Here is a 16052-nt window from a genome sequence, read left to right on the forward strand (position 1 = left end):
TCGCAGAATTTTGAGAAACAGTTCTAATTAGAAAAAGTTATACTTTATATCTTGCAATGCTAGAATGCTAATGCAAGCTATAAAGTCCAAATTATGATAAAAAGACTTTAATACTTGCAATTTTGAGAAACAAGCCACAACTGCAAAAAGAAAACACATATTATTACACGTTTATATCTTGTAATCACAAATTTATATCTCATAATTCTGAGGAAAAAGTATTGAGAATTGAGAGACAAACATTCAAAAAAGTTGACTTTATATCTCGCAATTCAGACCTTTTTCTCAGAATTGTGAGATATAAACCCGCAACTCTGACATATAAAGTAATACAAATTGCGAAGTATTGCAAGTTTATATTTTGCAATTGCAAATTTATACCTCACAATTCTGAAAAAAAAGTCTAGACCTCGCAATTCTGACTTTATTACTCAAAACTGCAACTTCTCAGGTTTGAGACTTTATATCTCGCAATTCAATTCTTTTTTTCTCAAAATTGTAAGATATAAACTCACAGTCATAAATCATGGTCCAAATTAAGGGATAAAAACTACTTGAATACTCACAGCTGCAATTTTAAGAAAAAAGTCATAAGTGACTCCTTCTCAAAATTGCGACTTTATATTTTGCAATTCAGACTTTAACTCAGAATTGTGAGATATAAATTTGCAAAGGCGTGTTATAAAGTCTGAATTGTGAAAGAAAAAGGTTGCAGTTACCTTTTTTTTTTTATTCCCTGGTGGAAACCAGCTTCCATAAAAACAGATGCATTTGTTAATATAATTTAATGGACCTGAACTAACATGAACTAACAATGAACAGTTAACACATTCATTTTTTTTCTAAAAGACCCTTATTGAAGCGTTACAAATATTAGTGTTTTTTGGGGGGTTATACAACACATACCTTTTGTTTTTAACCTGATTAATTCCTTTCAAGTCACATAAATTCAGTAGTTTTGGAAAATAAATAAAAAGGTACCAAAAAACCCTCAAATAAGTCAACTCCAATTTCCCTTTTCTCCTTTGTGCAAACGTTTCCTTTTCACATGAGAATACAAATGCAATCGAGACGCATAATAGCAATAGATTATTAAATCTCATGGAAAAACTTCCCTGTTGTCTCATGGATGAATCCCAAAGCTAACCAGTGTGTTTAGTCTTCCTCAGGGCGAGTGATTCACTGAAACTTAAACAGTAGAGAAATGACATGATTCAGAGCGAATGGCGTCTGGACTGCATCACACAAGCGTCCATTCCTGTAATCTGATCAGGGCTAACCGGACTGCTTAACTACTGCACTGGCTCTCTGACCAATAATGTAGAAAAATCGGATTTGTTATTTTAGTATGAGGGTGAATGAAGGAATGAATCAAACCTGGCGTTCCAGCGGTTGTTAAGGGTAGTTTGAGCTGAGTTAGTGGTTAAAGAGCAAGCCGGACTGAGGCGAGTGTGGCAGTAAAGGGTTCAAGAGGTCAGTTTGGAGTAACTCGGAGGCGAGAAGCGCCGGCGCAGGTATTTGAGGATGTAGAGAGGCAGGCAGCTGACCAGAGTGATGGCCGTCACCTTCCACACAAAAGACAGGGTGGCGATGAAATACACATCTGTGAGGGACACAAATAAAAAATACTGTTAGTGTGCATCTGTATTTGGATACTGTCGAACATCTGCTCTGCTCACCGACTCTGATTCATACTGCACCCGAAACTGGCAAAGACTTTCTTGATCTGGCAAGGTCTAATCTGATTGGCTGACATATGCAATTTCCAGGATTTAGTGAGAAGCTTTAGCAAAAGTTTGCAAGATTATTGACAACAAATCTTTAAAAAAAATACTCAAGAGCAGTGAAGGGGTGTCCGCTTGCACTCGAAAAAGAAGCAAAAATGCTACTGGAATTGATACAATTCTCCCAAAATTCAAGATCAAGATAAATAGGAAAAAAAATAGCCCTTTATGAGTTCTAGTTTTTAATATTTATAATAGACAGTATATGTTTATAACAGTGCTGTTTTCCCAAACATCTCCACTATTGTAAACATAATAGCGATTTGATATAATAGCTATTGTTATACAACAGTGCAGAACTAATATATATATATATATATATATATATATATATATAAAAATATATACTCTTTAACCACAGGTATCTCTCTCTCTCTCTCTCTCTCTCTCTCTCTCTCTCTCTCTATATATATATATATATATATATATATATATATTTTTTTTTTTTTTTTTTTAACCTTTATTTAACCAGGAAAGTACTCGTTGAGATTAAAAATCTCTTTTTCAAGAGTGTCCTGGCCAAGATAGGCAGCATATATATATATATATATATATATATATATATATATATGGCATCTGAAAGTTGTGTGTATGTTTACGACCAACTTTTTCCACTTTTTATGTTTTTTCTAACTAGAAATGGCTCCTGTAGCAATCAAATATTCTCTTAGTTATCACCAAATACTAGATATAGAAAGATGGTGCACTCTTATTACTTATAAATAGGATAAACTGCAATGTGCATTTTGGATTAGTCCCGCCTTCTAAAGTAAAAGAGCCTAATGGTAAATGGCTTGCGTCACTGCAGCTGCTGTTAGAAGCTCCGGTTCCCATAGAAACCTGAGACTCGCGCTTAGGATTGCACATGTGCTTTGGCTCGTCTAGCCTAAAAAAATAATAAAAAATGTTTTTTGTTGCTCAAATAAGAAAAGTTTGGCAAGCAGTTTTTGAGATTCCAGGATTACCTATTTCAAATAGACAGGACTTGGTCTTGTATGCCCGAAATAGCTGCCCTGAGGCGTTGCAAATATGGCAGAGTTTCCTTGAAAGGGACTTTGGTTATCAGCAAAGCTTGCTCTATTATGTTGTAGATCATTACACCGTTAGACGTCAGAAATATGTCTGAAATCAGATTCTAGAGAAACCTTTGTGCGCAAACGCTGCCTGCAAAGTCATTGCCTGATAGAGCAGCTTTCAGACGAAGTCACAATTGCTTTATACCTAAATGAATCAGCCGTTTTGAACAGAGTTCTAAACATCAAATTAGGAGTAAGTGTAAAATATTTCTTTTTGATGTAGCCTATTGGTGTATATTTACATATTGTATGATTATTTCCTATTAACGCACTTATCAAATCCATGTTCTCTAATTTTTGTTTCTCTTCTCACATTACATGCTTGTTATTACGCTGTCCAAAGCGCTATCTGAGGGGGAAGACTGAGTGGACGAAGACTGAATGTTAATTTTGTTTTCGGCCGTGATAGTAATGCGTGGATAGTGGTAGATAAAATGCGTTGATAAATAAAGTATTAAAAGTGAAATGTGAGTTATCATTGTTAAATATAACAGAGATACTAAAGTAATTGTCAATTGTAACTGTTGATGGTTGCTATTGTGCTATCAACCGCCTGTTTCTTACCATCTCAAACATTTAACCAATCTCGTCAAAGTGAAGGGCAAAGCTTTTCCACACAAACTTTCTATGATGTTCAAAGCATTTCTAAGGATGCAGATTTTTAAAGAAGAGTGCAGAACTCTGCACTGAACTGGAGTGAATCTTTGATTGGCTACTGCATCTGTTTTGTCAATATGATATTATTAACATATAGCACCCCTGTAGAACCGAGACTGCCTGTATATCTGGTTGAAACTTATATGGCTGACCATTGTTTAGCATTTACTACGGTTGACCGAGTGGATCAGGGAGTCCGAGCTGGTGCTGGTCTTTTCGTTTTACGTCTGTGTTACACGCTCACATAAAAAAAGTATTTCCCATCAGGGTTTTGTTCTATTATTGTACACAATCCAATGGTTCTTTTTTTAAACCTTTATTCCCAGAAATGTAGGGAAAGACACAAAACAGAACTATTGAAATCCTCTCAGACCACAGTCAGGTCTGATAGAAGGAGAGACTCTGAAATGTAAGTTGGCCTAAATGTTTTGTGCGATTGCTGGAAACTAGCGTCACACTGCGAGGCAGTCGCTGACCAGTCTTTGTTTAATGTGGTCAGGTGCCACACACCACCGGAGTTGGACGGCACTCGGAGCGCTGCGGTGTCGGAATGCCTCATCAACACAACTGAAAGGACACTTGTTCGTGCGCTGTGAACGTGAGCCCCGAGACGGACACAAGTCATCTCCGCCATCATGGATCCATCATCATCTCTGCCAGGATACGCACCCGAGATCCAATAACAAACTCTCAACGTAACGTTGGTGGGCAAAAGGAAAGCGGTTATGCTGAAGGTCTTGGATGCATTACCAACAGGATTGAAGTTGTTTTTGATAAAACTATCTAACTAAATGACTACTACTGTAGACTCCTCACACCTTTTAACTCATTTGTTTATTTTGGGGCTGGATTTTTTATTTTTTTTTATCTAAAAATTATTTTAATTAAAAAATATATGTATTTATTTATTTATTTGTTATCATAATTATTATTATTTTTAATGTTCAGTTTTTTAATATATTATTTTATAAAATGTGATCACAAAAAGAAACCTCTGGGGCAATTTTTAGCATAATAAAAATACATAATTGTATTATTGTCTAAAACAACCTAGCGGATAAATGTACACTAAATACTACCAATAAAACTAGAAAAATGTCAAGCAATGTAAACTAATCAAATATTAATGCTATAGATTTATTTGTTGTTGATTTTTTTTTTATTTCACTATAAAAGGATGTCTATGCAGGGTTTAAATAGTTTTGTTTATTTGCCTGTTCATTTAAAGAGGCTACATGCAAGAAATTTCATTGATTAATCACTTCTTTGCCAATGCTTTTTTTTTTTAAAAAAACAACCTTTCCTTACTTCATAGGTAGTCTATGAAAGCCTGTAGACTGATTTTTATGTGAAAGACTCGGGACGTTTTGGCGGGGAACCCCAACGGATGTGACGTTTACGTCTCTTTTGTTTAACGACACATAAAACAAGTGCTTATACAATGTTCAGGATAATGCCGAAGGAGGTATTCTGTACTGTAATGTCAATGTGTCATGCAAAAAAAGGGATTTATTCAAACTATATTCTCAGATAGTCCGGTCTATATAGTCTGTAGACTCGAATATACTTATAACAATGTCATTTTAATGATCTCATTTATCGACATGAATTGGTGGTGAATTGCAGAGATGGTGCCAACATATCCATATCGCTTTGATCAGATGCTTTCTTAACTGCTGTTTTCTCACTGCTGTCGCTTTTGTTGTGTGTTTATTTTGTTATTGAGAGAAAAGCGTGCAGCACATATTTACAGTCAGCTAAACGTCCCTCGCAGCAGTGTGGGTGGCATTGGGATTACGGTTGGGTATCAAAAAACGGTACTGTGCCTAAATGGTGCCTGAACCGATACTAAAAAAAACTATCCACAAAACGACGGTGGATGAGATTAAATAATGTACTTTTATTTTTTTATAGGCACATTTTATAAAAATTATTTAAATTGAACAATTTATTAGTTTAAAGCAGGGGTCTCCAAACTTGGTCCTGGAGGGCCATTGTCCTGCAGAGTTCAGCTCCAACCCTGATCAAACACACCTGAACCAGCTAATCAGTGTCTTAAGCTGGTTCAGGTGTTTATTTGGGGTTGGAGTTGAACTCTGCAGGACAGTGCAGAGTCCAGGACAGAGTTTGGAGAGCCCTGCTTTAAAGTATACTTAAATATAAATAAATAAATACAAAACACAATTTACATTTTTTTATTTAACAAATTCACACTAAAACATAAGCCACCTAGCCCATCTACAATAGGCCTAATTGAACACTAAATAACAGTTCCAGCACTAACAAAAGAAGTAGTCTATATTCTTGGTTTGCTACAAACCAGCTTCAAGTTTCATAAATTCTTTTGCAGAAATAAGACCATATTCTTTGGCTAAATATTTTAGAAGTGAGATTTGTCTCTGGCTTGGCATCAGCCAAAACATGAAAGCATGCTCAAATTTAAGTCTTACCGAAATCTGCATTCTTATTCGGTCCGGTTAGATACTGGTTATATAGGTATGACACCGGGTTTCAGTACCTAACCCTAATTGGGATGTTCGTATTTTAGGAATTTCTAAATTCACTGTGAGTATACCGAAGCTCTGATTCACATTCAGTCGCTTGTAGGTTACGTGTGCGCAAGTGCGAGCGAGAGCGATAAGTATTGTGAAAACAGCTGAATTTAAAATAACAAAATGTGAATCCAAAATAACTTTTCTTTGTAAGAAAGTGTGCAACTCTTAAATTTGAGAAGCACTCTGATAAACACAAAGACCTTGGCCAGGGTAGCATCAGCGCAGCAGGAAATGAGAGCAGGCTTGTGGTATTTCCCTCCGCAGTGAGCTCTGTATAGCACTATGGGCCGCTCTCGGGCTGCCCGGTGTCGAACGAAAACGGGCCACAGCGACCCTTGGAATGCTGACTGAGGCAGATTGCCACATTTTATAGAATCAGATTTAACTCTCTCTGGGGAAAACAGTACTGGTTTTGTGGAATGTGGCCACATTTTTTACCTGGATATGTCTGATATTCTGACGTCAAGATCCTTCAATAACAACAGGATTTCATGACGATAATAGGATATAAAGCAGTAGCAAAACCTTGACCAAAAAAGCATAGATGAAACATATATTATACCACTAAAATGACAAGAACAAGGATAATGTGTTAAATGCACAAAAAAAAATGATTAAGGCAAGACAACCCCAGATGAATAGTGTAAAAATCACTAACAGATACCACCATATTTCCCCAGTTTACTGATTACAATAAGAATTTGTGTACTACAAGTTTTCTGCATTTTGTGGTTAAACATGCAAATTAGCCATTATCTAATTAAATATGCACTAATTTCCATAAATTCCTGATCAGAACTGGGTAAACACAGGATGTGTCTTTAGTAATTAACACCCATCAAATCAATGATACATGAAAAAAACCCTCTGTAAAAAGTATTTTGTATTTTTTTTTTTGTATTGTATCTAATCCGGTTCAAAAAAGAAATAATAAAATTAAAGAATAATCTCCATGTTATTTAGGACCCACTAGCGTAGCTACGGGTGGGACTGTGCCCACCCAGATTGACAGCTTGCCCATCCTGTCAGATCCAGAAAAATATATATATTTTTAATTCTACTATTTTCTGATGTTTAACAATTCTTCAATAATTATTTTAAACATGATTTATTTTGTCATGCATTAGAACTCTATTCTAATATTAATCAAAATATGCTAATTCGTCACTTCAATTACGTCACGCCAGTAGTAATGTTATGGTTTTCTTCGCGGCAATTTTCAGATTCGATTCCAACTAGCACCGCCAAATAATAATATATCTTTTTGTGTGTATATATTAAAACATGGCTAAACTGCAATTTATGACACATTTAAGAAGGAAATGCCATAACACTTTTGTCGTTTGAAATTGAACTACAGAAAATGAAGATATTATCAACATCTTCAGGCAACTCCGATTTGTTTCAAACGGTCATCAGCTATAGAAGGTAAGCTATGGGAAGGTTTTTAGTCTGGCCCACCTTGGCTTGGCATTTGCATGTAATATCTGTGAACAAGGGGTTTCCTTAAATGTACATAAGCCACATGTACTGTATTAGCAATGGCAGGTTGTTGATACAGGACTCAGACAATGTGATTTCTCTTCGTTATATAGTTATCAGGACACGGGTTATATCTCTTTCCTTCTTGGTTATTTTTTTGCGCTGCAGCCAATCACATGGAGCTTAGTGTTACAGTATTTTGTTTCTGCTACACTATAGTAGCACCTAGCGAAACATTACAAACACAGCTCGTACTACGTGGGCTTTAGAAAGTAAGACTGTATTAAAAGTCAATAGACAATAAAAGGTCCAACATTTGACGAATAGCCTCATTTTTGATGTGTTGCTATTGTTTCAATAGGATTTTGGCCCAACCATCATCCACTTTCTGCTCACAACACTGTTAGGACCCATGTGTTTATGAATGCATACTCACCAATAAACTCGTGCAAGAAGACCAGGGATGCGATGTAGCAGGCCAAACTGAGGAGTTCGGCTACGATCATCAGCCAGTGCCACGTCTGCACGGTCAGCGCCACCATCAGCAACTCCGTCAGGATCAGAGATGTGAATGAGATCGCCACGATGTGCACAAACTCTGACTCGAACAGTAGCAGAGCCCCGTACATGATGATGCTACCTGCAGAGAGCACAGCACATCTCTATTACCACAAGCATCTTTGAAGATACTTTGAGAAATGTGCTGGATGTGCATACTAGAAGTGTGCTTCTAGTAGTGTGTTTATATACAGTGGGAAAAAAAAAAGTATTTAGTCAGCCACTAATTGTGCAAGTTCTCCCACTTAAAAAGATGAGAGAGGCCTGTCATTTTCATCATAGGTACACTTCAACTATGAGCGACAGAATCACATTGTCTGATTTTTAAAGAATTTATTTGCAAAATATGGTGAAAAATAAGTATTTGGTCACGTACAAAAAAGCAAGATTTCTGACTCACACAGACTTGTAACTTCTTCTTTAAGAGGCTCCACTGTCCTTCACTCGTTACCTGTTTTATTGGCATCTGTTTGAATTCGTTATCAGTATAAAAGACACCTGTCCACAATCTCAAACAATCAGATTCCAAACTATGGCCAAGACCAAAGAGCTGTCAAAGGACACCAGAGACAAAATTGTAGACCTGCATCAGGCTGGGAAGACTGAATCTGCATTAGGTAAGCAGCTTGGTGTGAAGAAATCAACTGTGGGAGCAATTATTAGAAAAGACATTCAAGACCACTCCCTCAATCTGGGGCTCCACACAATATCGAACCCCATGGGGTCAAAATGATCACAAGAACGGTGATCAAAAATCCCAGAACCACATGGTTCACCTAGTGAATGACCTGCTGAGAGCTGGGACCAAAATAACAAAGGCTACCATCAGTAACACACTACGCCACCAGGGACTCAGATCCTGCAGTGCCAGACGTGTCCCCCTGCTTAAGCAAGTACATGTCCGGGCCCATCTGAAGTTTGCTAGAGAGCATTCGGATGATCCAGAAGAGGATTGGGAGAATGTCATATGGTCAGATGAAACCAAAATATAACTTTCTGTTAAAACTCAACTTGTCGTGTTTGGAGGAGAAAGAATGCTGAGATGCACCATACCTACTGTGAAGCATGGGGGTGGATACATCATGCTTTCGGGTTGTTTTTCTGCAAAGGGACCAGGACTGCTGATCCGTGTAAAGGAAAGAATGAATGGGGCCATGTATCATGAGATTTTGAGTAAAAACCTCCTCCCATCAGCAAGGTCATTGAAGATGAAATATGGCTGGGTCTTTTAGCATGACAATGATTCCAAACACACAACCCGGGCAAGGAAGGAGTGGCTTCATAAGAAGCATTTCAAGGTCCTGGAGTGGCCTAGCCAGTCTCCAGATCTTAACCCCATAGAAAATCTTAGGAGCGAGTTGAAAATCTGGGTTGCCCAGCGACAGCCCCAAAACATCACTGCTCTAGAGGAGATCTGAATGGAAGTATGGGCCAAACTACCAGCAGCAGTGTATAAAAACCTTGTGGCGACTTACAGAAAACGTTTGACCTCTGTCATTACCAACAAAGGGTATATAACAAAGTATTGAGATTAACTTTTTTTATTGATCAAATACTTATTTTTCCACCATCATTTGCAAAAAATAAATAAAGAAATCAGAAAATATGATTTTCTGGATTTTTTTTCTCATTCTGTCTCTCATAGTTGAAGTTAACCTATGATGAAAATTACAATTACACATTTAAGGGGGAGAACTTGCACAATTGGTGGCTGACTAAATACTTTTTGTCCCATTGTTTGATATATAAACCTATATCAATAATTTGCTCAGTAAAAGGCCTCTAGTGAAAGCATATGTATATATCAGTGAATTAGAATGATTTAAAAAGGATCATGTGACACTGAAGACCGGAGTAATAATGCAGAAAATTCAGGGTTGCATCACAGAGATAAATTATATTTTAAAATATATTCAAATTGAAAACAACTGTTTAAAATTGTAATAATATTTAATATAATAAATTAATAAATTACACAATGTGGCAATTTATTAATGAATCACGCGTCACATTTGGTTAGAAAAATAAATCACCAAATAAAGATTATTTAAAGTCACTATTGTGTTAAATGAGAAAAACATCAAATAGACCTTACAGAAAAAAATGGTCACACTTTGGATTAGGGTCCAATTCTCACCATTAACTAACTAGTAACTACAACTTTTGCCTCAATAAATTTCTAATTACTGCTTAATAATAGTTAGTAAGGTAGTTAACAATGAGAAATTGACCCTAAACTAAAGCGTTACCAAAATTGTTTTATTTGATTCACATACTTAAACTTTTAGGCTTTAATGGCCATGAGTAAATGACGACTCCGATTTATGGATAAAGGTTATTATTTGTGAATTTATTTTAGCAGCAAATATATGGCAGGGGTTAAGATAAAAAGAATAATTTGTCTCAGAACTGGGGATTTACTTTATGAGACTGTGGCAAATCCCTGAGATTGTCCTATTGGCGATCTCAGGAAGAGGAAGAGCACTTCCACAGATTTAGCTTTTTTCGAGCGTTTCCTGTCCTGAAGTGTTATTGTGAACTTTGAGCTCAACCTCAAACACCACTGGGACTGAAAAATGTGATTAATGCATACATAACATTCAAGATGATTCAACTTAGGAGGCTCTATTTAAAGCACAAATGTAAACATGCTATAGATGGTGAGTGAAAACAACTTATAGACAAACATGAATAATGAGGGATTAGCACATCTCTTTTGAAAACAAGCTCTCAAAGAAGTGAGGAAATACCCAGTGCAGTCTAACACAAACAGAATCACCTTATAACCGAATGGAATGACAAAGTGTGACGCTGAAAGATTTACACACAAAGACAGCGGGGTGGAGGCTGCTAATGCGGCTCAAAAAGCAATCGTGGAAAACCTCCTTGTGTTATTCGACTATTGTAGCCACAGACACAAATAAACTATTCAGTGCGGGCGAGCAAAAACACGTGTGTGGGTTTTGTTTGGATGAAACAACATTCGCCGCTCTGTGCTGCTGCTGCTGTTGCTTTCTTAACAAGCCTCTGAATGGACATTACAAACACAGTTACGCTTCAGTCAGTGGGAGACATAAATGGTCAACTCAATTTACAACACAACTACTTTGTTGAGTGAAGGTTGTTACATAGGTCATGCATTGCACCATACGGTAGAATAACTATTATTCGCTTACCTTGGTAGATACTGATCAAGACCCATATTAAGAACGTTTTGAATGAGAGAGGTCGTCCCTGCAATCAATTAAATTTATTAATATAAAAATGTAAAAAAATAAACACGAGTCATTAAGTAACTAGTCTTAATATATACATTTGAGAAATGATTGGGTCAAAGATACCTTTAGAAGATCCTTGTAAAGTTCAGGATATAACATGGCCACCTCAGACTTGACATCTTTATCCAAAACCAGGGAGAAAACAGGAAACATGGTGTAGATAGTGGAGTAGCTGTAAGGCACATCAGGACAGAAAAAAACTTTAATATAATAAAGTTGCTACGGTTGCACTTATTTGATTTAAAAAAAAAAAACTGTAATATTGTGCAACATTATTACAATTTAAAATCATGTAAAAATAATTCTTATCACTCGACAAAGACATCTGTGTTCTCAGACACTGACTCAGACAGGACTAACATCTCCAGGTTTATTATGGTGCATCACGTATGACATCTGACTTTACTGACTAATTATTTATTTAGATAACAAACACATTTATTATAAAAACCCTATTTATGTATACTTCACATGAGTTTATAGAAGTGGCTGGTTATAAAATACTTCCATAAGTGCGCAGAAAAATCGAGTATCACGTATCTTATCCTTACCTGACACTAATATTAAAATTGGCAGTCTAAGAAGTTTCCGCAATTTGGCTCTATTTATTTATTTAATCATTTTCATTTTCCACCAGATACCTTCGATACAGAATTGAAATAAAAGCATGCTAAAGACTGGTTCGCAAACGTTGCTCAGGGAGGTCAAAAAACTTCAGGAAAAGCATTAGTATAATACAATATTATAAATCACATACATTAGCATTAAGACGGATTCGATTTCTCAGAGGACCGTTGAGTTTGCTGAAAAACAGTAGGTCATTTGCTCTGGAATTTTTACTGAAGTTGTGTGAAAAAAACAGACATGGTAGAAGAATGATGAATGATGAAGAATGATCCTTTCATGTGATATATTTTAGACTATTGAATGTTTTTTTTTTATGTCTTCACTTCTCAAACGATTAAACCAATGGTTTATCAGTTATCCATCATCACTAGAAAATATAATTTTATAATAACATGTGCAGTTTGCACTCACAAAAAAAAAAAAACATCTAGCCAATTAACCCTGTTTTGTCTTTTTCACTTTAGGTTTTTTTGGAGAATTTTGCCTGTGTTAATGCTAACTACATACATTTTGGAGAGTGTGTATTTTTATTGGAATTTTACTATTTTACCTCCATTTCCTTTAATAATAATGATAATCACTTTTACATTTAAATAGTGCTTTTTCTGGGTCCTCAAAGCAATTTACATTACTTTAATAACTTTAATAAATCTATTTTGCACTAGGTACACAAAATAGTTCCTCTCAGGACCTTAAAGGACAAAAATTTCCCCATTGAAATCCATTAAGATTGCAATTTTTAATCCCAGTGCCATTTAACTATAAAGTGATACAATCCTTGTTAATAGGCTTTCATTCTGTTGACAAGGTTTCAAAATTAAAAGATGCATAAAAAAAATAAAAAGTAAATGTAAATACCAGATCTCTTCATTTCCTCAGGTTTGGCCTCTAAAGCAAATACTCACTTTATTCCTGTTTTCTGGTTCTGCATATTACTGGATAAATTGTGCAGCTATAACTGTGTGGGTGTGTTGGTATGGATGTCAGAGTGTGGTTTGTATGTGTGTGATAAAAAATTGTAATATTGTAATATTTGACAGTGAAAAACTGTACTGCAAATCACAAATCAAAACACTGTGTGTATCAGTGGACCTTTGCTGGCATCTAATTGGATAAAATGTGGCACTGCGCCCAAACAAAACAAAAAAAATCTTACTGAAAAATAATTTTTCAACCTCAAATTTGGAACACAACTTGTTTCGATTTATGCCTTTGATTTTCTTGTAGTTTTAGTGTTTCATAAAATATTTATTTTATATAAAATATTTATAAATCATTTTCATAAACTTAAACCTCTATGCCTTCTTTTTGTTTCCCTTTTTCAACTTATTTGACTTCAACAATAATCTGCCAAGGGTCTTCTTTAAAATGAGACTAAACTTAAGTTTTTGCTCATAAAATATAATATATATATATATATATATATACCATGGTCTGTTTTAATACTCGATTCTGATTGGCTGGAAGGTGTGCAATAAAACCGTTTAATGCACAGGTAGTTCCAGTCTGTAATCAGTTTGATTACATATAATTTGTAAATAAGTTTGACTATAAGCGTATAGGCACATCCGTGGCACATGCGGTCTTCCATTGTCATGTCACACTGACATTATCGCGACTAACACTGACATGACACCTGCATGAAAACGATTTGCGGAACATGTTGCCGTGTGTCGTGCGTTTTTTACAGTCTATGATGGTCGTGACACCTACACTGACAGACTCGAGCACCTATACTGACGTGACACAAAATCCGAAATAAATAGCCTAATTTTGTGTTGTATTTTAGATGTCAGTAAAATGCATTAAAGTCAGTAATATTTTTTTTAAACATGTTATTTGTGTCACGTCTGTATTTGATTGGCATGTACCACTGAATGTTTTGTAATAGCCTACGTTAACCATTCTAGGAAAAACACGAAATAAATCGGGTCAATACGACTACAAATAAGGCATTAACAGTCGCATTCGTTACGGTAAAACTTTATTTTTGCGTGACATACTGACATTAGCCCTACGACATACTGACATTGCGACATACTGAGATCTAGAACCTCAACAAGCAAGCGAAAGATAATTTCACCTCCAAGCCTAATAAACCTGAATAACTCCATGTCTAATTTCACAAAAACAATCACCAAAAACGAAATTTCCAACTGTTTTATTTTTTAAAATGTTTTATTTAATTGAATGCATTGAATTATAGGCATGCAGTTGACGCGGGGTTTATTTAACACTAGGCTACATGATGATTAGTTCAAATAAAGATTGCCTTGTCACTGCAGTGTTGCCTGTCGTTCATAAATAACTTTAATGAATCGATTAAATAATCATTAAGTTATGTTCGATATGCTTAAGCAACAAGGGGATCTTCAGACTGACATGAAGAGCGAACGCATCTCTCTCTCTCTCTCTCTCTCTCTCTCTCTCTTAATAATGAATTTAAATAAATGTGGTAATAAAAACATTTCGATGGCTCTACTTTATTTAAAGCGACGGTGTGCTAGAACTAACGAGACATAAGAAAACAGTTAAACAGTCATTTTAACCCGTCTCTTAAAAAACATCAGTTACAGCTTTAACTTGTTTTTAACTTGGCAAATAACCATGGTATAAGCGGGATAATCCACGGCTAGCCATGCATTAAATGATTTTAATGCACGACCTAGAGGCAACCATCCTCCGCTTCGCGTTGGGCTATTCTTCGCCTCTACGCAGTGCATTAAAATCCTTTAATGCATGGCTAGCCGTGGATTATCCCTTATATATATATATATATATATATATATATATATATATATATATATATATATATATATATATATATATATATATATATTTATTTATTATTATTTTTATTTTTTCATGACAGTTTTTTGACATGGGCATTTTTGTCCTCTATGGACCTATGTGTAACTTTTTTTTAATTGATGCACAAGGGTTAAATATTATATAGCAAAGCATAACTAGAAAAATGTCTATTTTAAATATCTATATAATAGAAATTGTCATGATTTTCTGCGATTTTTCATAACTTTCATAACAGGTCAGGGAAATTATTTTGAAGCAATAATTGAAAACATCAAGCTCTGACACGTATCTGTTAATAAAAGTAAAATGTGCCAAACGTAGTACACTTTTGCTGGTTTGTACAAGTTACCACAGGATCACCCACATATATTTCATATGCAGAGAAAGTCAAAGAATTAGATCTAGATTCACAGCTGCACTAGCGTGGGTGATATTTTTATAGCTTTATTCTCTTGCTGTCCTGAACCCATCTTCGCTGAATTAGAAGAGCCTGTCCGCTTTAACCCCTTGTTCATTTAAGACTTTACAAAGGCTCTTTTGATGGACATCAACTTAAGCACTCTTCTTCTAGTTCAGTGCCCGTGGAACAAAACCCTCAGCGATCCTCTAATGTCAAAGCTGTCTGAAACACATGGCTGAAATGCCAGAGAGATTTCACCGAGTGCAAATGAGTCATCATCACACACACTCACCCAATAATGAGGAAGCCTTGATAAAGCGGAACAGATGCAAAGTAGAACACAGAGGAGAACACGGCCTGGGAAGACACATGGGAAGAAGAACATCCACATCAGCAGAAAAATAAGACAGCAGGCAACTAAAAGTTCATTGGTCCTGTCAGTTCTCATGCAGAAAAGTACTGCAGTGGTACAATAGTAAAGTTATAGCACTAGACAGCAATACAAAAATACTTTGATATACACCATTGTACTAAATGATCAGTGATGGGAATAACGGCGTTATAGATAAATGGCGTTACTAACACCGTACATTTTTTCAGTAACGAGTAATCAAACGAATTACTGTTTCCCATGTTACAACGCCGTTAACGTTACTGAGAATAAAATGCCGCGTTACTATAATTGAGCTCACTGAAGCGGTTTACATCCGATCAGACGCGCTCTGTCAGTGGGCCTGCAGCTGTGTGTGTGTGTAAGACATAGCCTACATACACGCATGCATGCGACCAGCGATCAGGAGTCATAGCAACACCATGTCCAATGA

At 35.9% G+C, this 16052-nt stretch overlaps 1 protein-coding gene across 1 annotated transcript in view; it reads right to left on the reverse strand.

Annotated features, from left to right (window-relative positions):
• The window catches only part of LOC137078396 (probable phospholipid-transporting ATPase IIA), a 77499-nt gene that overhangs the window by 1601 nt on the left and 59846 nt on the right, over positions 1-16052 (reverse strand). The window contains exons 24-28 of the mRNA XM_067445636.1: positions 15521-15585; positions 11454-11562; positions 11289-11346; positions 7991-8194; positions 1-1603 (exon numbers count right to left, since the gene is read on the reverse strand). The exon at positions 1-1603 is cut by the window's left edge and continues 1601 nt beyond it. Of these exons, the coding sequence (XP_067301737.1) occupies positions 1467-1603; positions 7991-8194; positions 11289-11346; positions 11454-11562; positions 15521-15585 (573 nt within the window). The 3' untranslated portion in view covers positions 1-1466. The remainder of the gene's footprint in view (positions 1604-7990; positions 8195-11288; positions 11347-11453; positions 11563-15520; positions 15586-16052) is intronic.

Source organism: Pseudorasbora parva, chromosome 6 (genome assembly GCF_024679245.1).
Source record: "Pseudorasbora parva isolate DD20220531a chromosome 6, ASM2467924v1, whole genome shotgun sequence".
NCBI lineage: Eukaryota > Metazoa > Chordata > Actinopteri > Cypriniformes > Gobionidae > Pseudorasbora > Pseudorasbora parva.